General features: G+C 35.7%; 6 protein-coding genes across 7 annotated transcripts; 2 read left to right on the plus strand and 4 right to left on the minus strand.

Moving 5' to 3' along the window:
* The first annotated feature begins 395 nt into the window (after positions 1-395).
* LOC8286364 lies at positions 396-1,610 on the plus strand. Its single transcript, XM_002524812.4, has 2 exons — positions 396-1,033; positions 1,256-1,610. The coding sequence occupies exons 1-2, from the start codon at positions 870-872 to the stop codon at positions 1,515-1,517; spliced, it is 426 nt and encodes a 141-aa protein (XP_002524858.1). The 5' UTR covers positions 396-869; the 3' UTR covers positions 1,518-1,610.
* A 1,684-nt stretch (positions 1,611-3,294) lies between these two features.
* On the plus strand, positions 3,295-18,449 carry LOC8286363. 2 transcript variants are annotated; one of them, XM_002524811.4, is made up of 7 exons: positions 3,295-3,454; positions 3,532-3,601; positions 3,723-3,882; positions 5,092-5,173; positions 15,753-15,969; positions 17,443-17,507; positions 17,854-18,449. In XM_002524811.4, the coding sequence occupies exons 1-7, from the start codon at positions 3,362-3,364 to the stop codon at positions 18,106-18,108; spliced, it is 942 nt and encodes a 313-aa protein (XP_002524857.1). In that variant the 5' UTR covers positions 3,295-3,361; the 3' UTR covers positions 18,109-18,449. The 2 variants fall into 2 exon arrangements, with proteins under 2 accessions (XP_002524857.1, XP_025014160.1); XM_025158392.2 differs by having other exon boundaries at positions 3,532-3,586.
* Positions 12,773-14,160, minus strand: LOC125370351. The gene is made up of 2 exons (XM_048375409.1): positions 13,603-14,160; positions 12,773-13,282 (listed from the first exon to the last, which is right to left on the minus strand). Exons 1-2 carry the CDS (start codon positions 13,967-13,969, stop codon positions 13,248-13,250), a joined length of 402 nt encoding a protein of 133 aa, XP_048231366.1. The 5' UTR covers positions 13,970-14,160; the 3' UTR covers positions 12,773-13,247.
* A 170-nt stretch (positions 18,450-18,619) lies between the features above and the next one.
* On the minus strand, positions 18,620-19,592 carry LOC125369754 (the record flags this gene model as incomplete). Its single annotated transcript, XM_048372736.1, has 1 exon — positions 18,620-19,592. A coding segment is annotated over one exon (609 nt), but the record flags the coding sequence as incomplete, so codon positions are not given.
* Positions 19,583-24,838, minus strand: LOC8286361 (disease resistance protein RUN1). Its single transcript, XM_048375414.1, has 3 exons — positions 24,316-24,838; positions 21,145-22,246; positions 19,583-20,591 (listed from the first exon to the last, which is right to left on the minus strand). Exons 1-3 carry the CDS (start codon positions 24,825-24,827, stop codon positions 19,644-19,646), a joined length of 2,562 nt encoding a protein of 853 aa, XP_048231371.1. The 5' UTR covers positions 24,828-24,838; the 3' UTR covers positions 19,583-19,643.
* Positions 24,839-25,863: 1,025 nt separating this feature from the next.
* LOC8286360 (putative disease resistance protein RGA4) lies at positions 25,864-27,287 on the minus strand. The gene is made up of 2 exons (XM_015722785.3): positions 26,845-27,287; positions 25,864-26,546 (listed from the first exon to the last, which is right to left on the minus strand). Exons 1-2 carry the CDS (start codon positions 27,145-27,147, stop codon positions 26,505-26,507), a joined length of 345 nt encoding a protein of 114 aa, XP_015578271.2. The 5' UTR covers positions 27,148-27,287; the 3' UTR covers positions 25,864-26,504.
* Between the last annotated feature and the right edge of the window lie 524 nt (positions 27,288-27,811).

Below are 27,811 nucleotides of genomic sequence, written 5' to 3' on the forward strand. Positions count from 1 at the left end.
CAAGAAAATCAAAGTTTCCTTGTTGGAAATGGCCTATTTATTTCAAAAATATTTTTGAAATGCCTTGTGGCTTAGCCGTCGTAGTTGTTTTGATAAAGTCTTTTTGTTTAAAATAGAAACGCGTGGTTACCGTATTGTTTCGAATTTTAGCATGTAATTTGATATTAATTTTAATTTTAATTTATTATCAGTCAAGACGAATTGGCTATAATTCTAACGAAATAATAATAAAGAAAGTTGAATTGGCATTTGTTGACTTATTTTAGAACTAAAATGGATATTTTTTCAAGTGATTCAACACTTCCTTATATTTTACTTGTATGTTTAGTAAGGTCTAGATTAATAATTTAATTTCTTATTTTTCTATTATAGTTGTATAACTTTAGTGATCCACGTAAAATAGTTATATAGAACTGAAAATATTATCACTTTGCTAATGCTCAAGTGCAAACTACTTGAGACATATTTCACTCGTCTAATGGGTAGAACGTCACACATAAATAGTAGCTAATTCTATCGGTGCTTTGCTCTCCTCTCAAGGGCTTCGAATTGGAACACAAGGCGATCCATCCTTCTATCCGAAGAGGAAGAAGAAGCATATGCTTGTCATATGCTGTTTTTGGTTATTGCCCAACCACAGTCATGAGTGGAAGAGCCAAACCCATTCTTTAAAGCAAAAGGGTCCACACACACGCGAACCGAAACACTAAAACCTTATCTAGTGCCAGCCAATGGACTTTCTCTTTGCTTTCCCTGTAGAGCCCAAAACACTATCCACTTATACTATCAATTCCACATCACTAAATTGATTTTGATTAAAATGTCTTCTTATTCTATGAATTCAAACCACTCCCAATACTGGAACAGCCATGGCCCATTCACTAACCACAACCCCAGCCGCTGCAATTCCTATATCGTCATCGTCCAAGTCTAAGAACCCAACTATCCATGTTGCATCTCTAGGATTTCAAGGACTACTGGCTCACCATAAAGATTCTAAGCCAGCCTCTCACAGCAATCTCGTCCATCGGAGGTTAGTGTTTCTTTTTTATGCATTTACATATTCATAGGCAACGAGCAAATGTTTCCGGCCTCCAATGTAGGCTCTTTACATGAATTAGCTTGTGAAGTTTGGATGGCTCGAGTTGAGCGGCTGGACTTTACATAATGCGCAAATTTTACTAGGCTAAAATATGTAAAGAAAAGGTAATTAAACTGTAATCTTCAAACTATCAAACATGTACTGTGCATGCAGCCGCAGGACTGTGACTTTAGGTTTGGCAAGTGGGTTATTACTGGGCTTGACAGTGGGTGAAGGCAGCGCGAATGCAGCAAGAAGGCAGGCTCCTCCACCACCGGAGGAAAAAAAGGACCCAAATGTAAGCGGGGTGCAAGCAAAAGTGCTAGCAAGCAAGAAAAGGAAGGAGGCAATGAAAGAATCAATAGCCAAGCTAAGAGAGAAAGGGAAGGTCGTAGACGAACAATCTAAGCCTATAATGAATGAACTATCTGAATAGTATTATATAACTTCACTCTGTATTACATTCTAAGCAATTTTCTTGAGCGGAATGGAAATTTTCATTCTAATAATAGAGATAAATTCCTCATCATTTTTTTTTTATTTTTTTTGCAATTTCGATTATTTATATATTGTATTTCATTGATCACTTTCTTTTTTCCCTCTTTAGTTTGCATAGTTAATGACCCAATTTATAGTTTAGCCAAATGCATATTTATTGATAGTTTTAACACTTTAATGTTCAATATAATCTAATAGATATTTCAATTTATATTTTATTATATTTAAATATTTTTTAACATATAATTTTATTCAATATGTCCACGTGTATTACTTATAAATATTTAAATATTATAAAAAAATAAAATTTAATTATCTATTAGGTTAAATTAAAATTTAAAGGTATTTATGAGGTTATAAAAATAGAGATCACATATTTAATAGATTAAATTAAAAATCAAGGTGTTAGATTGACTAAATAATTAAAATTTAAATATTTAAATATACATTCTATCTTCTAATTTAATGACAACAAATAAAAAATATATAATAGACTTACTTAATAATTTTTTCATCACTACTCCTACTAACAAATATAGATGTATAAAACATTCACCCATAATATATTTTTATAAACCATTATATAATTATCATTTTTATCCTTGTGCGAGCACTTATGTATTGGGATTCAAAACTCACTCAGCAAAAAAAAAGAAAAAGAAAACACTATATACTACTACTCTTTGCTAGTCCAATTTTATTCTTAAAAGAAATTTAAGTCTAATTTATTTAAGATAAATATAATTTTACAAAAAGAAGACAATAGAAATCTTCAAATTCTACTTTAAATATTTTCTTTTTGTTTTTCTCGGTCGTCTCAAAATATATTATATTTTTTAATATTAGTCTAGTAAATAATTTTTGAGATATCCCAAATTAATTGATATAGATATCATTTTATATCATTAATTTTTATTATCTTTATTATAAAATTGTAACTTTTAGAGAATATTGTTAGAGAAAAATAATAAAAAATTAATGATACTAATAAAAACTTAATTTTTTAATTCGTGTGTAAATTAAAAGTCAATTATCGTATAGATAGAAAGAAGATACAAATCTATACTTGGTGAATACATTCTTGTAGGTAATGGTGTTTTGCGGATATTTTTTTATCAAATGTGTTTTCTTGATTCCACTATATATAGTAAAAGTTAATTACCAGATTTACCATTTTGAATTAGAATCTTGTTATATTTATATTGAACACTGACCTATCATGCTTAATAATCTTCGCTATTAAATTTCAATAAAATAGTTAGGATTTTACTAAAATAATTAATTTAGATTTTAGCAGCGAATGATTATTTATCAAATAATAATATTTCAACTATTGAATTTAAATTTAATGATTAAGATGGCACTAACATAACTCTTTATGTTATTTAAAATAAAATCTCAATTCTATCATTTTTTACTTTAGGTGAAAAACTGTCTATTTACCTATTTCTTGAACATGTACTAAATTAATGATCGGGATAATTTCCTAATATAACTTATCTTTAAACTATATTCTTAGTAAAAAATTCTAAAATTAACAAGTATTTATATAAGGACATAAAATGTTTTAAAACAAACTTTCAAAGAATTTTTAGAATAGAATAAATTTTTAGGGATTAAAATGAATGGATGATTGGAGACTTAAGTAAAATAATGTCGAATTTCTAAGAAAAAGAAGTAAAATAATGTCGAGAAGTGCAGGGACCAAAAAGAATTTTGCCTAATAGAAAAGAAGTTGCAGACGTTTGATCTGGACATACAAGAAAGCAAGCAAAACATAGGATGATGCCTCAGAGCTCCATCAAATACAATGAGGCACATCTCTTCCAGACCTTCAATGGCCTTCAACATCTCGCTGAAACGCGTCGTTTCAAGGTTTTATTTCATTTCATACTCTTCTAATATTTAATTTGATAGTAGTTAGTCTCAGCAATTGCAATTTATTTACACAGGCATGGTTATTGGATCAATTTGGAGTACTTCATGATGGAAAACAACCTTACCCTGGTGCAATTTCGACTTGTATGCTTCTCTTTTATCGCTATTAATATTTGGATAATTGTAAGAAAAAAACTATTTATTTATTTTTTACCTGTTTGTTTCTTATCCAGTGAGTGATTGTGTAACTCTGTTTGGGTTACAGTAAAAAAAATTGCAAGTAGTGGTGCAAAAATGGTGATTATTAGTAATTCTTCACGGCGTGCGTCTACTACAATGGACAAAATGAAGAGTCTTGGATTTGATCCTTCTCTTTTTGTTGGTGCTATTACTAGTGGGGAATTAACTCATCAATTCTTGCAAAGGTTAGCACTATATGTTTATTTCTTTTTTTGAAGAAAAGATTCATATTGTTAGTTACTAAAACATATGCTTTTTTTTATTACTTACTTTAGGATTAAACGGCATGTGTTATATAATATGTGATAGAACTTATACACTGCCAAGGATATTACTAGTTGAATCAGTATATGAGCATTGTTTCAATGCACAAATGTTTTAATTGTTATTTTAGAAGAAAGTGTATTTAATTGTTTCTGGTTGCTTTGTTCTGTTCTGTTATTTTGTCGCAGCTAGTCTCTCTTCCTTGTATTGGTTTCCAATTTTATCTTAGAAACATTTATCCATCCACATTGTTGTGGAAATGCATAAGTTACGAATAAAGGATAATCTTTTGGGTTTTTGTTCTAGTAGATCAAAGAAGTCTGGTTAAAATGTGCCTATTTGATTATACTGCAGTTGAAAGTTGACAGAATTAGCAATTGCACTCTGTTGCATCGACGAATCTAACTTTACTGGACATTGTTTTGGAAAGAATTAAGTCGTTTTATGTGGTTTGTTTTAATAATGTTTCTACCTTGACTTTTCTGGATCTCTAGAGTACATGGCAGTTTTATGCTATATGGTTGAATTAGTTTATGCATAATACTATCAGTCTTAGCATACTTCGCGACCAATTTCAATCGCTAGGTTTTAAATGTGCATTCCATTTTGTGTTATTTATATCCTTCATGTGGATGTCATGATTCAAATGCTTAGATATAATAGATGCTAAATCCAAGTATTTGGTCAGGATATTCCTGTTTCTTTTGTCATTCAGTTCTATCTTGGGCTGTGCTTGTTATAGATTTATAGACAGCTTCTTTCCAATTTCGCTTACCCTAGGAGTATGTCTCTTTTCCTTTACTTGCGGACAGGAGAATTATATTTGTGATTTTATCATCACACTTGCAATATGTTCAAAGACATTACTGCTTCTCATGAATGTCTGTGTTGTATATTTTATTTTAGTGTGTGCTTTTGGAAAATTACTGATGTTTTGGGTCAACTCACTAGGTAAAGTATCATTGACCATTCCTCATCATGAGTAGAAGTAGTAGTTATTTATTCTGGAAATACTTCTATCTATTTTTTCTCCTTTTGATTTAATTTTGTTCGAACTCTTAGTGTTGCATTTTGCATTTTTTTAACTTCTTCCCTAATTGTATTGTATCCCTCAATTGTTTCTGGATTAGGAGAGATGATGACTGGTTTGCAGCATTAGGAAAATCATGCATTCACATGACCTGGAGTGACCGCGGCGCTATATCACTGGAGGTATGCCATTTGGACAAGTTGTTTGTAAGACTATTTACTCTTTCTTTTTTTATTCCTCTAGTTATACATGTTTGATATGTAGATGCTCTCTTTTCTTTTTCTCTGTATATCTTCATTCTTCTTTGCTCCTCTCTTCTTTTAATAAACAAGTAAATTCTATCATCGGAAAGGGAAAGTTAGAGAAGTGTTGCTCTTAACAAACTACTTGATATAAATCATTGTATGTGTAGAAGGTATGGCATACTGCCATAAATTTCTAGTTAAGGATCGAGTCACAGGACGATGAACGGGAAAATCTTGTTCGGCTGACTTTGATTTTCCTTTTATTCTGTTTGTATGCTTGGGTCTACCTATTTTGTAAAGAACTCAGCTCCAAGGGAGACTGAAACCTCGGAACTCGTTAATAGAGAGAGCTCAAAAATCTCTTACTTCTATAAAAATTGCTTATTTAATTCCTTCTGTTTGCTCTTTAAATAGGCAACAGATATTACAAAAATAGAAGTCCCTAACTTCTAGTTCTCATAATAAGAAAATACTAAACTTAGAAAAGAATTCCCAAATAGTAATTTTACCTAAACAGGAAGAAGACTTCCGAAACAGTACTTTAATCTTAAAAAGGAAATAACTAATGAATTGTCCTGCGAGAGTAAATTTTGCCCACGAATGCATCCATAGCATTACTCCCTTCCTGCTGAAATAGCTTGTCCTCAAGTGCAAAGGAAGGATACAGCTTCTGGAAAAGAAGTAAGTCTTCCCAAGTAGCATCCTCAGCTGGAAGGCCAATCCAATGAACAAAAATTTCCTTAGTCCCTCTGTTCAACCGGCCACAAAGGACCTCTTGAGGATAGGGAACAACTCGGCCATTTTCTATAGAAGGAATAGCCGTTATTGGAGGTAATTGAGGACCCTTAAAAGCCTTTAAAAGAGAAACATGAAAGACATTATGAAGACGACTGGTACGAGGTAAGTCCAGCTCATAGGCAACCTTCCCAAGGCGACGTAACACCAAAAATGGCCCATAAAATCGAGGAGAAAGCTTATTGTGAATGTTCAACCGAACAGAATGTTGTCGGTAGGGTTGTAACCTTAGCCAAACCCAATCTCCAATATGAAACTCTACCTCTCGGTGGCCCTTATCATAATATGTCTTCATCCGTTGTTGGGCTAACAGCAGGCGGTCCCGGATATCCTTCAAGAATTGATCCCGAGTGAACAATGCTGTGTCAATCGCATCAACTCGAGTGGACCCTCCCGTGTAAGAAAGTAAACAAGGGGGGTCACCGCCATAGACCACCTTAAAGGGAGTAGTTTGAAGGGCTGAATGGAAAGAGGTGTTGTAGCAAAATTCAGCCCAAGGAACCCATGCAACCCATTTGTGAGGATGGTCCCCAACAAAACAACGAAGATACATTTCTACCGTACGATTGACTACCTCAGTCTGACCATCAGTTTGCGGGTGGTAGGCTGAAGAGAATTGTAATTTAGTCCCATGGAGGCGAAATAGCTCCTCCCAAAAAGTACTAGTAAAGACCACATCTCGATCACAAGTAATAGTTTTCGGAAGCCCATGCAAGCGAACAATTTGAGCAAAGAATACTTGAGCAACTCCGGCAGCAGTATATGGATGTGCCAATGGAATAAAGTGAGCATACTTAGAAAATCGATGAATGACCACAAACAAGACAGATTTGCCCCAAGATTTGGGCAACCCATCAATGAAGTCCATGGGGATATCTGCCCAAACCTGAGTTGGTAATTGAAGAGGTTGTAACACCTCGGCAGGACTGAGATGTTCAGATTTATTACGCTGACAGATAGGACAGGACGCAACGTACTTAGCAATATCAGTCCGCATGCCATGCCAAAAAAAATCACCACGAACTCTGTGCAAAGTTTTCTGGATTCCTTCATGAAAACTGTCATGATATGCTGCTTTTATAACTGAAGGCCAAGAAGAATTGGGTGGAATATAGATGCTTTTTCTAAACAGCAACAACCCATCACACTCATGCCAATCCTTTCCCAACGCAGCAGTCTGGTATGTTGTATGCAGGTCTTGTAAGGCTGTGGAGTTCAACAAATCAGCCTTAATTGATTCCAGTAAGGAACTTCGGGGGCAACTTAGAGCAAATAAGCTCGGGTTATCGTAAGAGCGACGAGACAAAGCATCAGCCGCTTTATTCAAAGATCTGGCTCGATATTCAACTGAAAACGTATAACCCATTATTTTACTCAACCAATGTTGCTGTGGAGTGGTGGTCAACCGTTGCTCCAACAAGTACTTGAGACTAAAGTGATTTGTGCGGACAAGAAAAGAATGTCCACATGAATAAGGACGCCAATGTTGAACCGCTTTGGCTAAACCAATCAGTTCCCTTTCATAAGCAGCCAATTTTTGGTGCCTGAGTGCTAACTGACGGCTAAAGAATGCAATAGAATGATCTGCTTGTTGTAAGACAGCCCCAATACCACCTTCTGAAGCATCACACTCGACAATAAATTATTTAGTAAAATCAAGTAGCTGCAAAACAGGGGCCAATAGATAAAGCTTGCTTAAGTGCCTCAAATGCTTGTAATGCCTTCTCAGTCCACTGGAATGAATTCTTTTTTAACATATGAGTTAAGGGAGCTGCCAGTTGCCCATAATCACGTAAAATTTGCGGTAGTATCCAGATAAACCCAAAAATCCACACAGGGAAGTAATAGATTGAGGTTGTGGTCACTCCAAAATAGCTTGGACGTTACTTGTATCAACTCCCACTCCTTGCATAGAAATAATATGGCCTAAGTATGTTACTGTGGTAGATCCAAAGCAACATTTAGAACGCTTCAAGTAGAGTTTATGCGCTCGAAGGAGTTGAAAAACTTGACGCATGTGAACTAGGTGGCTCTCCCAATTGCTGCTGTAAATCAAAATATCGTCAAAAAAAACAAGTACAAATTTGCATAGAAAGGCCTGAAATATCTCATTCATCAATGCCTGAAATGTTGATGGGGCATTAGTAAGGCCGAAAGGCATGACGAGAAATTCGAAATGCCCATGATGAGTACGAAAAGCTGTTTTTTCCACATCGGCAGGATACATGCGAACCTGGTAATAACCAGTTCGTAAATCCAATTTAGTAAAGTAACATGCTCCATGTAATTCATCGAGAAGCTCATCTATAACTAGGATTGGAAATTTATCCTTTACCGTTTTGTTATTCAATTCCCGATAATCAATACAGAGTCGCCAAGATCCATCCTGCTTAGGAACTAGTAAGACTGGAGAAGAAAATGGAGATTTACTTGGCTGAATAAACCCTTGCTGAAGCATCTCGTTACACTGGCGTTCAATTTCATCTTTTTGTCTGTGAGGGTAACGATAAGGCCGAACCACCACAGGGACTGTTCCTGGAAGCAAACAAATTCGATGATCACGGTGCCTAATAGGTGGTAACGCTGTGGGTTCATGAAATAAGTCCCCAAATTTGACTAAAAGGTTGTCCAGTTGCTGCTCTGCTGTTATGGCGTCACCGAGCATGTATAAGCTCTTTCCTAAATTCCTGTGCTGACCCTGAACTAAAATAGTTTTCCCTTCCACCGAAAATGACATAGTAAGTGCAGCAAAATCCCACAAAATAGGACCCAACATTTGTAGCCATTTAACCCCCAAAACAATATCAAAGCCATCCAATGGAATAACAAAAAAATCAGCAGTGAAACCATGTCCAGAAATAGAGAATGTTACTCGTTTGCAGAACCCTATGCTACACACCTTGTCGCCATTAGCAATAGAGACACTAGTGTTGTTTAAAGGCTCGCTTTGAAGGGCTAAAAGTGGAGCAGCTATTGCACTGATAAAGTTATGAGTACTACCTGAATCCAACAAACTAAGCACAGGCTGTCCATGAATTATAGCTTGCATCTGCATGGTTCACGCATGCGTTAGACCTGTGATAGCATGGAGGGAAATTTCTGGAGCAGCCTCTACTTCTTCTATATAGGTAGCTTCATCCGTATCGTTCAACTCTAACCAAAAGAGTCGTTTGCATTGGTGGGTTGTGGAATAAGGCTCATCACAGTTGTAGCACAACCCTTTAGACCGCCTTTCTGCCATTTTGGTTTTGGTTAATCGTTTGATAAAAGGAGAAGGATGATTGCCTGAAGAACCAGTCATTGTGGAACTTCCCGACACTATCCTCGACAGTTGCCAACGCCCTTTGCGGTTAGCTGTAAACTTTTGCAGTTGGTATTTCTGTTTGTAGGCCCTAGCTAAACTCATGGCTGTGGACAAGTCTGCTGGTTTATGTATTTGTACATCTAATCGGATGGAGTCATCTAACCTTGCAGTGAATAACCCAACATGTAAATGTTCTGGTACTATTTCATCTGCTCGTGCCAACTTTTCCTGGAACTGCCTTTGATAGAGTTCTACCAGTCCTGTTTGTCGAAGGGTGACTAGCTCTCCAATTGGGTTACTTCCTTCGGGTGGTCCGAAGCATTGAAAACACAATTTCAAAAAGTTTGCCCAAGTCATGGGTCGTTTAGCTCTCTTCAATTGGTAATACCGCATCTGTGCTTCTCCCAAAAGATGGAAACCAGCTAGACCTACTTTTTCTGCTTCATTTGTTCTTTGATTCTCAAAAAATTGTTCACAACGATAGGCCCAAATTAGGGGGGTCCTCCGTACCATCATAAGTCGGAAAATCTAACTTTGCATATCTGGGAACAGTAGTCTGATGGGTTCCGTTTTGCGTCATCGGATACGAAGCGCCTCCCATGTTATTTGCAGCAGTAGTCCGTCTTGTTTGTGGAAGGAAAGAGTAAGATTCAATTATATTAAAAATAAGGTTACAGGCCCCTCTTTATATACCTTAAACTGAAAGCTATAAAACAGGAAACTTATATCTACAGGATTTGGTAACGTACTACCAAATCTCCTAAAATCATGGGATAAGAAAAACTGATCATTTGTAGATCTCCTAGATATTAGCCCCTAATATTGCTAACAGATCTTTAAACATAAATCTCTCTATAATTCTACACTCCCCCTCAAGTCGGTAAATATTAATTAACCCCGACTTGGAACTCAGATCATCAAACACCTTTCTCGATAGAGCCTTGGTAAGAATGTCTCACGTCTGAAGACATGTAGGCACGCATAACATCTTGATTATTCCTTCCTCTATCTTCTCCTTTATAAAATGTCGATCAATTTCCACATGTTTTGTTCTATCATGATGAATCGGATTTTTGGCAATGCCGATTCTTCGATTGATTATCACAGAACATTTTCATAGGTTCTTCATCCGAAATTTTTAATTCCTTTAGCACCCTTTTAACCAAATTCCCTCACAAATACCGTGTGCCATTGCCTCGAATTCAGCTCGACCGCCTTCGATACCACCGACCGCTTCTTACTTCCAAGTGACCAAATTTCCCACACAAAAGTGCAATATCCTCAAGTTGATCTTCGGTCTTGAACTGATCCCCGCCTAACTGCATCACGAACACTTCAATATCTCTTCTTTGGTTCTTCTCAAAAAATAATCCTCTGCCTGGTGTTAGTTTCAGGTATCTCAGGATTCTATACACAGCTTCCATGTGTTCTTCATTTGGATTGTTCATGAACTGACTTACCATGCTAACAGCAAATCCAATGTCTGGTCGTGTGTGAGATAGGTATATTAGTTTACCTACTAATCTTTGGTATCTTCCTTTGTCCACGGGTGCACAATTTTCCTTAGCTCCTAGTTTGATAGTTGGATCCATAGGAGTATCTACCGGCTTACACCCGAGCATTCCAGTCTCTTTTAAGAGATCTAGGACATATTTTCTCTGTGAGACAGAGATTCCCTTTCTTGACCTTGCAATCTCCATACCTAGGAAATATTTAAGATTCCCAAGGTCTTTGATTTCAAATTCTGCCTAGTAAACTTTTGGTGGTGCGATTTCCTCTTCATAGTCTCCTGTTAGGATTATGTCATCCACATACACTATGAGAACAGCAAGTTTTCCTGTGAAGAGTGTTTAACAAATAGTGTATGGTCCGTCCGACATCGAGAGTAGCCATGCTTCTTCACTACCTTTGTGAATCTTTCAAACCAAGCTCTTGGAGATTGCTTGAGCCCATATAGTGATCTCCTAAGTTTACAAACCTTGTTGCATGTAGTTTGTGTCTCAAATCCGGGGGGAATTTCCATGTACACTTCTTGAGTTAGGTCCCCATTTAGAAAGGCATTCTTGACATCTAGTTGGTGGAGAGGCCGGTCAAGGTTTGCAGCCCAAAGATAATAAAACCAATCATGTTTAACTTGGCTCTGGAGCAAATGTCTCCTCATAATCGATTCCATATGATTGGGTGAATCCCTTTGCAACTACCGTGCCTTGAACCGATTAACCCTCCCATCTTCATTATATTTCACCGTGAAGATCCATTTGCAGCCTCGGCTTTCCGGTTGGTAAGTCGAGATTTCCCAAGTTCCATTTTTCTCTAGTGCATGAATTTCTTCATACACCGCTGATTTCCATTCGGTGAGTCGGGAGCTTCTTGTATATTATTAGGAACTTGGATGTTGTCGAGGTTGGCAACAAAAGCTTTGAACTTCGGTGACAATCCTTCATATGACACAAATGAGTATATCGGATGTTTTGTGCATGATCTTACCCCTTTTCTCACAGCAATAGGAAGGCCACTGTCATCATTAGTTTCAGGATTAGTGTTACCTGGTGGATCTTCACTTGATCTAGGACTTGAGTCAGACTCTTGGGTTTGCTCAAGAGATGCTTGTTGTTCCATCTCCTTTTGGTTCTTTCTCCTCCTTGAGTAGGTAATCAATTCATCACTCTTTGTTGATTGAATAGTGTCCAGATTTTGAGGTGTGTCCAGATTTTGAGGTGGATTGTTGGCTTGATCTTAAGTAGGAGGTTCTAGGAAGTAAGAAGACTCAAGGGAGAGATTTTGAGGAGGAAGTGTGATTCATGATTTAGTGATGGGCAAGTTTGGTCAGAATTATGAGAGACATGAGGTGATTCTTCAATATCCCAAAGCCGATAGTCTAGGATAAAATTAGTCTCCTGAATATCGGATTTGGGAAATAAGGTTGTTGCTCGAAAGAATGTGACATCCATGGAGTGATAGAATTGTTTAGTGACCGTTGAGTAGCATTTATATCCTTTTGAGTTGGAGAGTACCCAAGGAAAATACATTTATGAGCTCTAGGATCAAGTTTGTCCGGTGTTGTTGATGGACATGAACAAAAGTCGAACACCCGAAAACTTTGAATGGGATGGTGGAGATGAGACGAGTAGTGGGAAAGGACTGAAGGAGAATTTGATAGGGAGTCTGGAAGTTAAGAATCCGAGATGGCATCCTATTTATGAGGTATGCAGTAAGGATGGCTTCACCCCGAAATATTTTGGTACATGGGTAGAGTACATAAAAGATCGAGCCACATCAAGAAGATGCGGTTTTTTCTTTCGGCAATACCATTTCACGAGGAGTGTTAACACAGGAACTTTGGTGAACAATACCATGACTCATGAGATAATCATTAAGGCTGGAATTGAAATACTCTTTGGCATTGTCAGTTTTCAGAATTTGAATTTTTGCTTGGAATTGTGTTTGGATCATGGTATTGAAGGTTTTGAAGATCTGGTTTGCCTCAGATTTTTCTTTCATGAGGAATACCCATGTGAGTCTAGTGTGATCATCAATAAATGAAATGAACCAGCGAGAACCAGTAACATTTTTTATCCTAGAAGGGCCCATATATCACTATGAATCATGGAAAAAGGTTGAGATGCTTTGTAGGATCTGTTAGGATAAGAATTGCGAATATGTTTAGAGAATTGACAGATCTCACATTGAAATTCATTTGGATTTTTACTATGGAATAATGAAGGAAACAACTTCTCAAGATACAAGAAATTTGGATGACCTAACCTATAGTGCCATAACATAATTGCACTATCATTATTAGACTGACTCACAGACAAAGAAACAGGACTACTGGACACTGAACAATCTGATTGATGAATTGCTCCTTGAGGAGGATCATTAACCTCTAGAAGATAGAGCCCCGAACACATCTTAGCACTGCCAATCGTCTTCCCTGAGTCCAAGACCTGAAATACACACAGATTTGAGCCAAATTTAGTAACACAGTTGAGATCCCGAGTGAGTTTACTAATGGACAGTAAATTGCAATTTAATTTTGGTACAAGTAGAACAGAATCAAGAGTGATGTTCTCTGAAATTTGAACCGAGCCTGTACCAGCCACCTTTGAGAGTGAACCATCAGCTATTCGCACAGTTAAATTTTTATAGCATGGGGTGTAAGTTGAAAATAGCTTCTCATCTCCAGTCATATGATCAGAAGCTCCTGAGTCTATAATCCATGGACTGAGCCTCTCCTTGTTAGCATTTAGAGCACTTAAAAAATTACCTTTTTGTGCCAGGGATCCGGTACCAACTACAGTGGGAGCTGGTGCAGGCAAGGATTGGCTGAACATTTTCTGCAAGATCTCTATCTGTTCCTTGCTGAAGGGAGTTGGTTCGGGTGGAGGTTGTTCATCCATGGAAGCAAGGTTGCCTCGTCCTTCTTTGTCATTGGCAAACCGGGAAGGCCTCCAATCTGCTGGTTTGCCATGAATCTTCCAGCAGTTGTCCTTGGTGTGACCAGGACGTCGACAATGATCACACCATGGTCGCCCTTTCTTTGGTCTGTGATCGCTGTTGTTGTTGGATGGATTCCCTCTCACCACAAGTGCTGAACTCTCAGGATTTGTCATAGAATCTTGAGATCCCATCATGATCTTCTTTCGACTTTCCTCTCTCCGAACTTCTGAAAAAGCTTCTCGGATATTTGGTAGTGGTTTGGATCCTAAAATTCTTCCTCGTACTTCATCAAGGTTCTTATTTAATCCAATCAAAAATTTGTATATTCTTTTCCGTTCAATTATTTGTCTATACCTGATTCCATCATTCGGACAGCTCCAATTGTGCTCCTCGAATAAGTCTAGCTGCTGCCAATACCGATTGAGAGTGTTGAAGTATTGAGTCACTGTTAATTCTCCTTGGCGGAAGTCATGAAGAACACTTTCCGCCTCGAATAATTCCGATGTATTCTCATTGTTAGAATATATTTCCTTGGCAGCATCCTAAATCTCCTTTGCTGTTCCATAGAGAAGAAAGTTTTCTCCAATGTCATTTGTCATGGAATTAATGAGCCATGACATGACCATATTATTTTCGGCATTCCAGACTTTGAACTTTTCATCCGTCTTGTTTGGTTTGGCAGCATCTCCGGTGAGATAATCATCTTTGCCCTTTCCGCATATGAACATCATTACGGAATGGGACCATTGGAGATAGTTGTTCCCATTCAGTTTGTGTCCTGTAATGGGCATGAGGTTACTATCATTGTTGGAAGCCATGGCTTCCTGATTGGAGGTGATTTGGGAAACGGTAGCTCTTGAATCACGTTTCCCGTATTTGGTCATATGAGGGAATTAGGGTTCAGAGATTGCTCTGATACCATCTTGTTTGTGGAAGGAAAGAGTAAGATTCAATTATATTAAAAATAAGGTTACAGGCCCCTCTTTATATACCTTAAACTGAAAGCTATAAAACAGGAAACTTATATCTACAGATTTGGTAACAGACTACCAAATCTCCTAAAATCATGGGATAAGAAAAACTGATCTGTTAGCTGTAGATCTCCTAGATATTAGCCCCTAATATTGCTAACAGATCTTTAAACATAAATCTCTCTATAATTCTACAGTCCGCCCATTTATTGGGGCAGTAGCGCTGCTCGACTCACTTCCGATTGTTGTGTGTTTGTTGGCGCTGAATCCTAATCCAGATAATTGTTCCTGGAGTATTTGTGCGAGTTTCTCACCCAAAGGTTGTCGAGTCGGTGAAAGATCGTTCCTCTTGTAATAGAGTTTGTATATCGTCGCCCATGGTGTCTGTCTCTGATACCAAATTGTTATGATTTCTAGTTAAGGATCGAGTCACAGGATGATGAACGGGAAAATCTTGTTCGGCTGACTTTGATTTTCCTTTTATTCTGTTTGTATGCTTGGGTCTAACTATTTTGTAAAGAACTCAGCTCCAAGGGAGACTGAAACCTCAGAACTCGTTAATAGAGAGAGCTCATAAATCTCTTACTTTTATAAAAATTGCTTACTTAATTCCTTCTGTTTGCTCTTTAAATAGGCAACAGATATTACAAAAATAGAAGTCCCTAACTTCTAGTTCTCATAATAAGAAAATACTAAACTTAGAAAAGAATTCCCAAATAGTAATTTTAACTAAACAGGAAGAAAACTTCCCAAACAGTACTTTAATCTTAAAAAGGAAATAACTAATGAATTGTCCACCGAGAGTAAATCTTGCCCACGAATGCATCCATAACATGGTATTATCTGAGTGCTGAACATTAATTTTAAATGGATCTATGTGAAAAGTAGTTTGGACAGAACCACTTCTAGACTGTTAAGAATCTGTAGTCCTGAATAATTTCATTTTGTGTTTCTGAAAACGTTTTTTAATATAATTAATACCCAGCTGATTATTTCTTTTTCCCAGGGTCTAGGATTACAAGTTGTGGAAAATGTTGAGGAAGCTGCGTTTGTTCTTGCCCATGGTACTGAAGCCTTGGGGCAGCCTTCTGGTGCTGCTTGTCCTATGACTCTTGAGGAGCTTGAGAAAATATTGGAGCATTGCGCTGCTAAAGGAATTCCTATGGTAGTAGCCAATCCAGACTTTGTAACCGTTGAAGCTAGAAACTTGCGAGTAATGCCTGGTAAAGATTTTGTGCCATACTCAAAACAAGATATAGCTTGTGCAGAAATTAATGTGAACATTAATAGGAAACTCACCAGTTTAAGCATTAATGGCGAATAAAGCAGCTCATATTGGAACCTAAAGCTGCTTTCATATACCCTGAAATGATATTCTGCGCAAGCAATAAGAAAATGAAATTATTAAATTTACCATGAGTAACAGTGTTCATGACATATGGCAATTTCTTTTACCATGCTGGAAGTTAAGTGCTGGATTTTAGTTCATATGTGATAGGAATTTCTCCTCTTTCTTCTTCCTCTTCCGTGAGCAGGAGATCATGGGTTCAAAACAGGGAATTAGTCTGCCTGCAATGGAAGAGAAGGCTGCATAGTTTAACCTTCCGCAATGCCTATAATGTGGTTATTGGCTCTTATTTTGATTGATTAAAGATCTGAAGACTATTGAGCTGGCATTTTCAAATCGAGGACTTGGGAAAGTTATAATAGTTTCTTAACATTAAGTAGTAAAGTCAAAACATTATATTAACATTTTATTCTTTTGCAGAAATGGAGCATGTTATTGGTGTTATTGGTCTCCAATTATCAATTGACTAGCAAAGTCAAAGGATGATAATTCTTTCCCTGTTTTTCCCCCTTTTGTGGACGGTATTTTGTTAGTAATCTTCTTATTTAGATAGTTATGTTAGATGCCCAACCGATTGTTACTCCAATAGATCCAAACATTAAGTTTTGCAGAGATGAAATTTGGTTTTGCTGATCTTGAGAGGTATAGAAGACCTGTGGCAAAGTATCTAGTGAACTGTGACAGGGAATACCTATTTTTCTGATAGATTATTTGGCTCATCCGAACTGCAAGATATTTATGTGGGTATGTTGCTTATAGTGGTAGGGATCACAAATTTTTTTTTTCACCTTTTCCTGACCTAATGTAAGTAAGGGAACTTAAGCCTATAAATACAGAATACTTGTATTCTAGTGGTGAAAATTTTCATTGTGAAAATTAAGAGACAACTGAAATCACCAAGTTATGGAATAAACAAGAAACTTCCGCCTAAATCATGTCCAATCCTCCTTCCTGTAATCAGAAAATATGCAATACTTGAGTTTCTTTTTTCATCAAAAGATCAAAAACCAAAAAAGAACACTCCTGTGACTTTAGGATATATGTGTGCGTGTGTGTGTGCGCGCGCATGCTTCCATTGCAACAGTTCTACTCTTCCAACATTTTGTGTGAACTGGTTGCTCTTGAGACTTGAGTCTGCATCCTTGTGAAGTGCAAGACCTTTATTATTAGTAAACAGTGGCCCTTCTCTTAAATTGAAAATTTATTGAGTTTTTTTTCGCTTTGCTTGTTGCTTTCATATTGTTGTTGTTACTAAAACGAGAACTCAAAACCTGTATCTTTTGTTGTTGCAAGTGCAGATTTGTGGTGGTTAACTTTTCTGTGATATAAGTTGCTGTGATATTTTTAGGTACACTGGCTGCAAAATATGAGAAGCTTGGGGGTGAAGTTAAATGGATGGGCAAGCCAGATAAGGTGATCTAACTGTTCATTCTCTTTTTTCTTCTCTATTTATGGTTGGCTGGATGTAACGTAATTTTGCTGCAAGTTATGAAAATATATTTCTATGGAATGAATTGTTGCTACTTTCTCCCACATGGTGTGAGAGGATAGATGAGTATTAATGCACAATTATAGATGGTCTTGCTGTTTGAGATGTGTAGGATCAGTCTACATTTGCTTTACTTTTGCACTATAAGTGAATTTGGTAGTGTAACTAGCGGGCATTATTGTTTCATCTTTGCTGTTCTGTTTGTTAATATGTTCTGTTTTTTTTTTGTCCTACTTTTATTTCAATACAAAACTTTCATGTTCTTGACAGATAATTTATAAATCGGCTATGGTCATGGCCGGTGTTGATGCACTTGATTCTATTGCTGTGGGTGACTCCCTTCACCATGATATTAAAGGTGCAAATGCAGCTGGGATCCAGTCAGCATTTATAACCGGTGGGATTCATGCTAGTGAACTTGGACTTGGGAGTTTTGGAGAAATAGCAGACTTATCTTCTGTACAAGCACTTGCATCAAAATATGACGCTCATCCATCATATGTATTACCATCATTTACATGGTAGGAACTTTTTGTTCCTAGGCATAGTATCTGGTTGTTTGATTCTTCAAGTTTATTAATCCAATTACTGGGGGATAAGATCCATTAACCACCCATGATAGCACCATTGCAAAATGGTGGGAGGTGAACGGGTGGTTGACCCAATTATTTTGGAAATAAAGCACATGCTTAGAGGCTATTAGAGGAACAGCGGATTCTTACCACTCTTGAGCAAACTCTCATGTCACAGTGCCAAAAAAAATCTGTATATTTAACTTTCTGATTTAATATCAATTGATCCTCTCTAAAGCTGTCGTTGTACCATTACAGGATATGCTGATGGAAAAATCCTGATTATTTTGAGTTTCTGAGCTTCTCCCTCCCTCTCTCGCTCTCTCTCTCTCTCGGATTTGCATAATCTTTATTGTGGTGGTTCTTATTTTCTCTTTCTGCAATTTCCCTGTGTATTACTCCAATTCCATGTAGGAAAGCGATTCTTAATTTGATATACATGTAAGAGCTTAAATGAGGTTTTACTGACACTTAAGGGTTGCGCAAATTGTTAAGCCAGTAGTTTAGGCAGGATACTGTTGGTGGGAGCTAATACTAACACTTAGAAGAGTAGATTGAAATCTCTTTTTAACAATTTCAAGTATAATCTTTGTTTCTTAAAAATCAAAGTATAAGTAAATAAACATCTAAAGTTGTTCAAAAGGATAGTCATACAAATGGATAATGCTCTTTAATTTTCTGACAGAAATACACATTGGCCATTTCGGGGGCATTCCCGCTTTCTCATCGATCTTCCCCAGCTTTAAAGAAACTTTCAAGTTTCTTCAGATAAACATGCCAACTTTAACTTGAAGATTGTTAACATGAACTCCCTCTGTTCAACTGATGCTAATGCATCAGCCTTCCCCACCTTGCTTTTTTCAGGCATCTCCCATCACTACATAAATCTGATATACTATCGCTGTCGTAAACTCTCTTTGCACTAACTGTATCCAATTTATCAACTCCAGAATGGTCGAAATTGGCATATGAAGATAGTAAAGTACTATAATGGCTATCCATGATTGCATCTGCTGCATTTACTATATGGTGGACGCCACACTTCTTTACCACAGTGGCAATTCCTGCTACTAACACATACACTTCTAACTCTTCACCGCCTTTCCTTGAACATGGGACCAGACTAAATGGCACAAAGGTCACCCAGGAATGATCTTCGCGGACTAAAGAAGTGGACAGGTATGCGGACCTGTGAATATATTCTAGGCCATTGCTCTTATTCCTGATGATAGCAAAAGGAGAAGCAGGTCCACTTGGATCATATTGTTCACCGGCTGAGTAGATGCCCCATATAAATAGTCCTCGGATTTCATCACCCTCTGACACTGGAGGTATGTAAAATGATAGTGAAGATCCATATCCTTGATGGGCGAACCAACTAGAAACCTCACTACCAGGGAGGAAAATAGCAGGAAGAGGCCTGTACTTGGACAGTACCTAATGAATTTAGAAAAAAAAAAAAAGAATTTCAAACACTGATCTGATACGTCATATAATAAAAATGAAAAAGAAAACATGTAGAGGAAGAACCTGCAGAAAATTTTCTTGATATTGGTTTGGCAAACTGTTGCAACATTCCATGTGAATGATCGGCTGATTTTTAACATTTTCTAAACCCTGAATCTGAACCTGTTTTTGGCGATATGGCAGATGCAGAAGTGGTGCTTCTTTTGACTGAATTGAGAGTTTTTCCAATGATATGCAATTATACGCATACAAGACCTTTAAACTTGGAGGGAGTTCCGAGATAGAGACAATATTTGTGCAGGAATTGAGGCAGAGTCTATCGAGCTTAGTGAGGCTGTGAATGCCGGTTGGAAGACGGGAGAACTTATTTCCTTTCAAATCCAGATACTGAAGTGAGGATAAATTCTCAAGACTCGGAATTGAATCTTCTGTCAAATTACAGTGGCAAAGAGCTAGACTCTGCAGTGAGCTTAAACAAACAAAAGAAGCCGGCAGCAGCAAACTCTTGGAGTTGGGATTTCTTGGAGAAAGCCAGGATGAAATTGATGAAAACCATGATCTAGGTGATGTATCTTTCAGTACACCCAATGATACGTTTCTAAGTTTCTTCAAATCTCCAATAGAGTAAGGTAGCAGCTTAATGGCTGTCCCATATTCTAGAATCTCAGTTAAGGATTCCATTTTACCTAAGTACTCAGGTAATTTCTCAAGTTTTGAGCAGTAGGAAATGTTCAAAGTTTCAAGAGATTTCAAGCAACAGACACTTTCAGGGAGATTCTTTAGGCTCTTGCATTCCTCCAAATTCAAGAAAACAAGTCTGTCCAAATGCCCAACAGATTGATGGATTTCAACTAAATTCTTACAACCCTCAAGTTCCAATCTCTCCAGACTAGTGAGACATGTGAAGTTTGGCGTTTTAGCAAGGTACTCAGAATGGCTGAGATTGAGAATTTGCAACTTGTTAAGAACCTGTTCAAGCAAGGAAAAGTAGATAAAAGAAAATAAGAAAGTTGCATATAATTTTAAACAGGGAAAGAAAGGGCTTATAGCATATTTGATACTCTGATCTCCTTCCAGACTTCTTTAATGTTGCTATATTGCATGTCTAGAATAACCAGGTTGTCTAGTTGAAAATTATGTGGCAAAAATTTCAGAGGGCAACTATGCCAACAGAGCCATCTCAATTCTTTGGAAAGGTGCTCATAGCATCCAGTAAGATGAACCTTATTGATTTTGAGCAATCTTAAATATCTCATATTTGCAAAAGATTCTGTACTTAAAACAGCATCTCTTGATGATTCTACATCTAGTACCAGACCTTCAACTGCTTCTGTTCCCTGGAAACAGCAACTCTAATCGGTTAGCAAACTGTTGTCTGTACATTCTAACATATCGCAACGAAAGATTAGACACAACTGATGATGCAAAAGATTCACATTGTCAGGAAACATGATTTGGTACTATTAGTATTCACACTCTCTAAAACGAGGATCATGCAAGAGTAGGTTTTTGCAGTTCTTACCTTCTGATTACTGAGTACATCCAGGACATCCTCCTGAAACCAAAGTCTACTGCGTTTTCCGGGTTGATTGGGTGAAAGTTCACGTACAATCTCTCTTCCCATATCTCGCAACAGATCATGCATGCTTAACTTATTCTTTGAGTCAACTGTCACGAGAGACCTTTGAATGAGAACACTGATACCAATTTCAGGGAAGAAACCACAGCCATCTAGTATTTTTACTGCATAATCTCTATCTGTTCCAATGAAGAAGCATGCGATGTCAAGAAATATATCCTTCACTTTATCGTCATCCAGTGTATCAAAACTTAGTCTAAGTTTTCTCTGAATTTGATGGTGAGGGATTCTTTTTAGTTTCCGTAAAGCACTTGTCCACTCAGGTATGCTTCTTTTGCACAAATATGAACCCAGAACTTCAAGAGCTAATGGAAGCCCTCCACCATAATCCACCACTCCATTTGAAAGCTCCACATAATCTCCTACGGGGTGAGTTTTCCTGAAAGCATGCCAACTAAACAGTTCAAGGGACTCATTATGATCCAATTCTTTGACCTGATACTTCTCATCAACTTCAAGTTGAGCAAGCAAGTGCTCATCCCTGGATGTAATGATCAATCTACTTCCTAACCCAAACCAGGTTCGATCACCCATCAATGCATTAAATTGTTTCATGTGATCCAAATCATCAATGACAACAAGAAGTCTTTTGTGACGAAATCTTTCTCTGATCATATTGATTCCTCTATCAACACTGCCAATCTGTAAAGATTTTGGTTTCAGGACAGCACGTAGAAGCTGTTCTTGCAATTGAATTAGACCATTCGGTTGTTCTGAGATTTCTTTAACATTTGAAAGGAAACAACGTACTTCAAAACCATCACAGAGCTGATTAAAAACAGCTTTAGCAATGGTTGTTTTTCCTATTCCTCCCATCCCATGGATGCCAATCATGCGAACATCTTTTGTACCAACACTCAACAACACAATCACATCTTTGATACGAGAATCTATACCCACAGGGTGTTTGGCTACATTCAGACAATTCCTACTCAATTTACTTAAGACATCCTCCACAACCTTTCGGATATTCTTCGATTCGTGCCTGTAATCAAATAAAATGAAGCATTATCATATCATTCGTCATTGTAATACTAACACTGGAAGGAGGACACAAGTTTTAAGGAGTACAAGTCATCCATTACAAGACAAGCTTTAGTATAAAACTACTTTTCCCTCGGTTGTTGGTATTATTTTGATTTTTAATTTGTAAAATTTGAATTTCAAAAAATATTTATATATAAAATTTAATTAATATTAAATTGAATGTATACAGCAACAATTCAATAAAAAGTATAATTAATAGTATGTAGAAGTTTATAAAATTTTATTTATATTTATATAAAACCAATATTAAGAATATAATTAATAATTTTTAAAAATTAAAACTTATTATTTAATTAGAAAAATAATTTATTAAATATTATTTTTAGCAAATAATTATAAAAATAACATACAAAATATTAATATAATAACTTGAATAAAAATATATTAATCTAAAAAAATATAGAAGTTACATATCAACATAATGCTAATATCTCAAAAAAGTACAATGTTAAATTTTTATCCATGTACCAAAACTTCTAATCTCAGCATTTACATATATAAAAATTCAAATTATTTCGTTATTCGGCTACCTTAGTCAAATTTTTAAAATTATTAATTTAGTCATGATTTATCCAAATGAGTGTAATTTTAGCAACATTTAATTATTAGTCGAAATTAAGTAACATAAATAATGACATGAATGCTACTTATAAATAATAAAATTAAATTAATGAATTTTAATATCATATTATTTATATATGTTGCTTAATTTTGATTTTTAATTTTCTAAGTGATATTTTCATCAATATATATTATTTAATTTTAACCAGCAATTTAATTTAGTCAAAATTACACTCAATTAATTAAATTATCGCGATATTACAACTTATAAAAATTGATCAAAGTAACAATTTTTGCAAAATCTTAGATTTTTTTAAATCATTAGGCCTTTAAAATAATGATGTGGAGTAAGTGGAAAGATAACTTTCCAAGAAGTACATAAAGTTACATAAATCTCAGTTTTTTGTTGGCCAAAATCATCTTTTCTAATGTTTAAAAAATTTACTGTTGTCTTTCATCCGAAACAACAAAAAACCTTTTTTCAAGAGGTTAATTCATATTCCAAACACTTTGATTCTTAACCTTTAAGAAGTATTTATTTTACCGGGTTTTCGACCAAATCCATAAACGGTTCAATAAAAATTGATTAAAATATATTAGATTTAAACTGTTTTAAATTGAAATTGATTTAAAATATTTAAAACCGAGTAAAATTAGATTGCATTTTTAATAAAGCCCAACGAATCGGATATAAAATTAAAAATCAAAATCCATAAATAAGAATAACTTATATAAAATTATATCATTTTAATATTATATATATATACTATTATCCTAAATCTTTTCAGATAATGATTTCTCCTTTTTATTTGGTTCGCCTCTCCTCTCAAATCTTTAAAATTGTTTCTTAATTTTACCTCTTTCATTAAAAAAAAATGCTAATTTTTATTTTTATTTATTTAATTCTGTCTATTCATCTCATTTTAATTATATAATCACATGCAAATCTGTTTTCTTACTTTTCTTCTTTAAGGAGTATCAATTTTAATACAAATAGAATTTTATTTTCAATTATGTTTTTAAAACTGAACCTGATAAAAGCTTGATAAACTCAAATTTATTAATTTTAAATATTGAATTTAGTTTTAAAAAATATGATCCAATTAATACGGTTTGAATCAACACATAGCTCTTTTGTAAGGTATCTACTCTTAATTTGCATCAATTTTAATTTTTTTTGGGACATAGCTAGTATTAAATTAGCTTTAATTTTTTGGTCCAAAATTATAAAAGCATACACTATCTATTTTGTAATTAACTATATTCCACTAAGGTATACCTAAAAATTAAATTCAATTGCTTAGATAGGACAAGCTGGCATTTAAACCCTTAACAAGTTATCATAGTTTTCATGCATGCAATGTTATTATGAAAAAAGAAAAAGCAAATGTCAAAATTATTAAAAATAAAATTAGTTGACAGAAATTTTCTTTCTAAAAAAGTTACCCATTTGCCACATTTTGAAGGTCCCATCCAGATAAATTTGCTGCCTCTAACAGAGCATTTCTCCAGTCATTCACTTTCTCTCGTTCAGAGAATTGCTCATGTCTCTGCAAAGCTTCAGCAAAAGAACCTGTTTGCTTCCGGACATCTGAAGGACTAACATCGTAGAATATGGGAACAACGATCTGGCCCGCAGTATTCTTACACTGCATGATCTTCACAAGTTCATCAAGGCACCATCTGGAGGAAGCATAGCCTTTGGAGAAGACGACTATAGATACCTTCGATTCTTGAATTGCTTTCAGGAGTTCAGAAGAGATGTGGTTTCCTCTGGAGAGGTGTTTGTCGTCCCGGAATGCATGGATTCCTGCTTGGAGTAGAGCATTATAAAGATGATCAGTAAAGTTCTTGCGGGTATCTTCACCTCTAAAGCTCAAGAAAACATCATAGCTCCATTGATGAGGCCTTCTACAGTAGGAGAAAGAAGGGGACAGTGAGAGATTCTTGGTAGTCATGGAAGGGTATATAGGAGTGTTTATAAGCTTAGGTATAGAAAGAAATATATGCATATATAGTATATATATATATGGCAGCAAGTACACCATGGTGGTGCATGCAGGTAAAGACTTGAAATTAAGAATCAAACGAACAATCTCTATATATCCTAGAAGTCATATTCGAAGTCTATTCAGAATTGAACTTGTAATAGTCATATTCCAAGTTCGTTTTGCCATTCAAATAAGACTTAGAGTGGAGGTAAGTATTTTCCATTATGTTATGCGTCAAATTTAAGTTAATATCAGATGGCTTGTTCAATTTTCCATTCAATTCGGTTTTTACTTGGAAAAGAATAATCACTGTGGTGAAAAGTCCACGATCTTCCCATTCATGAAAATTTTCTTTGTGCCAAATTTCTTTTCTAGAATTGGACTGTCAAAATTCCAACATTTGATACTCTGTACTATGTTGGAGACTTGCTTTTTTTTTTCTCCTCGTCATTATCTCATTTGTACAAACTTGATTCTAAAAGCATAACATTGATTAGAAAAACCTGTGTTCGGGTCTTTGTAAAACCTGTGTTTTTGGCTCCTTATTGCTAGGATTTACTTCCAAGACTACATGTTTTTGTCATTGCAGATCCCTTTCCAAGCTGCTGGACCACTTCTTCTATTTCAGTTCTCATAAAAACTTCTGCATATAGCCTCCACCTCATTTATAATTGTCTCTGGAAGAACAAATATGGAAAACCAATAAAGATTTCACAGTCCAGCTTGAAAATCTCGAAGTAATATTCTCCTTACAGATCCTGAGAATGCTCCTTTTGAGACTTCCACAAACTAGAGGAACCCTAAAATACCTTACTAGCAAGGAGGGCCTTCCTAAAAGTTCAAATATAGCTATCTTAGTAGCTTGAGGAACAATACCAAAGAACACTGAGCTCTTATTCTCATTTACATGCAGGCCTATAAAACCTAACTAAATTTAATAAATATACCAACCAATGAAAATGTAATAATTAATAAATGAAACTATGCGTCACTGTACAATTGATTTAGTAGTGTCCTACGACTCCATTACTTTTCATTGATATATATAAGATAATATAAAAGAAATTATAACAATATTACAGCCATACATTACTACAAAACACTGACAAGGACCTTAATATTAGATAGGTTGATTTGCTTAAACATAGAAGACGATACTTTCATACCTAACATTACTTACTAGAATATACAAAATGATTACATCCATTAGCAAAAAAGGTATCTAGAAAAGTTTCACAAGTTAACACCTCCTCCCTGAAACTTTTCTTTAAGGCTCCCAGCTTGCTTCTTAGTACATTAAACTTGTCAGAAGGAAGAGCTTTGGTGAGTATATCTGCCAATTGCTCTTCAGACTTGTAATGTATCAACTGAACATCACCATTCTTTTCAGCTTCTTTTATAGCATGAAATTTGACATTGATATGCTTCGTTCTTCCATGCTGGACAAGATTTTTATCAATGGAAATAGTTGAGCTATTGTCACACCATAACAGAGTAGGTTCTTTTTGAACATAATCCAGGTCTCTCAAGACCTTTCTGATCCATATAGCTTGGTTTGAAGCTGCTGTCGCTGCAATATACTCGGCTTCGGCTAAGGAATGAGCAACTACATCTTGCTTTTAGAATTCCATGAAAAATACTCCACTACTTTACGCACCAATTTTGCTGAAGTAGTTTTTCAAAGACCTGCCATACCAACAATGGGTACAACAGAAACAACTTGACTACTACTCAAACTAATCAACAAGCTCACAATTTTAGACACCTCATCTTCCCTCCCTATAACTTTGAATTTGTCAAGAAATGAATCTGTCTCTCGGTTAAAGCCAAAAAGATTATTCCTGTCTACTGAAGTGACCCTAGTAAGTCCAAAGACAACTGCATCTTTCTTAATTTAATCCATCAATTTATTAATTTTGTTAACTTTTTGAGACATACTAATACAGAACAGAAATGGGTTGTAAAAGGAAAAGAAATCGGTTACCTTTCCTTTAAACTGGCTTCCAATCTCTACCCTTTGCCTTAAAATCTCATACTCAAATTCATCGACCACATCTTCAGCATCAAAAACCACATCTTTAAGCTTCTCTAACCATACACTAATGTGTCTCTCTCTTTCTTGTCTATCCTCAGCGTCACGTAGCACAGCTTGAATCAAAGTTAATAATTCATTAAGCCTTTTAAGCTCTCTTTTGCACCCCCATGCTAGAATGACCCCTTCAACTGCTAGTGAACTCACTCTCCTCAACATCTCCTCCAAGGCAAATCCTAGGAGAAACTCTGCCATTCTTTTCTCCGTTTTCCCTTTGGCACGTTGATTTACAAGAAAGAAAAAACTGCAAGTAATGACTTTTAACTAAACTGGCTCTATCAAGAGGAAGAAGAGGAAGTAGATGCAGAAATGTCGTTTTAGAAGGAAAAATATCAATGGTACCGTGTGGAAAGCGGAACCATTAAGCGTACACCAAACCATTCGGATTAATTAAATAATTAGTAAGTTAACACATTGTTTTTATTATTCATGAAATATAATAAAGAATTATCTAGTTAACAATAAACGTAAATACTAAAATTCTTTAATGCAAATTTAGACTAATTTTTACAAGTTATCTATTATATTAAGTAAAATAATTACACAAAAGAATAATTATATAAGTTTTTTTTTTCATTTATAAGCGAAAATAATATTTATAAAGTAACTAGTAATAGCAATATTAATTTATCTTTTCATTTAATAATATACTAATTTAATATTGATGTGTCATAATATTATTAGATAACACATGTTCCAAAGTGTATCTTTAATTTCTGAGACTGTTTTTAAGGCAAGCCAGCAAATACAAACTGTGTCTTGGAGTTTGTTTCTTACCCCAAAAAGTATTTTGCCTTTAAGGGTATTTGTCTTTCCTAAGCATCATATTTTCTTATAAAAATTTAGTGGGTAAATCATA

This window comes from Ricinus communis, chromosome 1 (genome assembly GCF_019578655.1).
Source record: "Ricinus communis isolate WT05 ecotype wild-type chromosome 1, ASM1957865v1, whole genome shotgun sequence".
Taxonomy (NCBI): Eukaryota; Viridiplantae; Streptophyta; class Magnoliopsida; order Malpighiales; family Euphorbiaceae; genus Ricinus; species Ricinus communis.

Coding starts and splice junctions, on each gene's coding strand:
- LOC8286364 (XM_002524812.4), top strand. CDS start 870: ATGGCCCATTCACTAACCACAACCCCAGCCGCTGCAATTCCTATATCG. Junction 1,034..1,255: donor AGCAATCTCGTCCATCGGAG/GTTAGTGTTTCT, acceptor CTGTGCATGCAG/CCGCAGGACTGTGACTTTAG.
- LOC8286363 (XM_002524811.4), top strand. CDS start 3,362: ATGATGCCTCAGAGCTCCATCAAATACAATGAGGCACATCTCTTCCAG. Junction 3,602..3,722: donor CCCTGGTGCAATTTCGACTT/GTATGCTTCTCT, acceptor TTTGGGTTACAG/TAAAAAAAATTGCAAGTAGT. Junction 3,883..5,091: donor ACTCATCAATTCTTGCAAAG/GTTAGCACTATA, acceptor TTTCTGGATTAG/GAGAGATGATGACTGGTTTG.
- LOC125370351 (XM_048375409.1), bottom strand. CDS start 13,969: ATGATGGGATCTCAAGATTCTATGACAAATCCTGAGAGTTCAGCACTT. Junction 13,283..13,602: donor CGGATCCCTGGCACAAAAAG/GTAATTTTTTAA, acceptor TGTGTATTTCAG/GTCTTGGACTCAGGGAAGAC.
- LOC8286361 (XM_048375414.1), bottom strand. CDS start 24,827: ATGACTACCAAGAATCTCTCACTGTCCCCTTCTTTCTCCTACTGTAGA. Junction 22,247..24,315: donor CTTCAAAATGTGGCAAATGG/GTAACTTTTTTA, acceptor ATTTGATTACAG/GCACGAATCGAAGAATATCC. Junction 20,592..21,144: donor ATGTACTCAGTAATCAGAAG/GTAAGAACTGCA, acceptor TTGCTTGAACAG/GTTCTTAACAAGTTGCAAAT.
- LOC8286360 (XM_015722785.3), bottom strand. CDS start 27,147: ATGGCAGAGTTTCTCCTAGGATTTGCCTTGGAGGAGATGTTGAGGAGA. Junction 26,547..26,844: donor GAAGCCAGTTTAAAGGAAAG/GTAACCGATTTC, acceptor TTGGTATGGCAG/GTCTTTGAAAAACTACTTCA.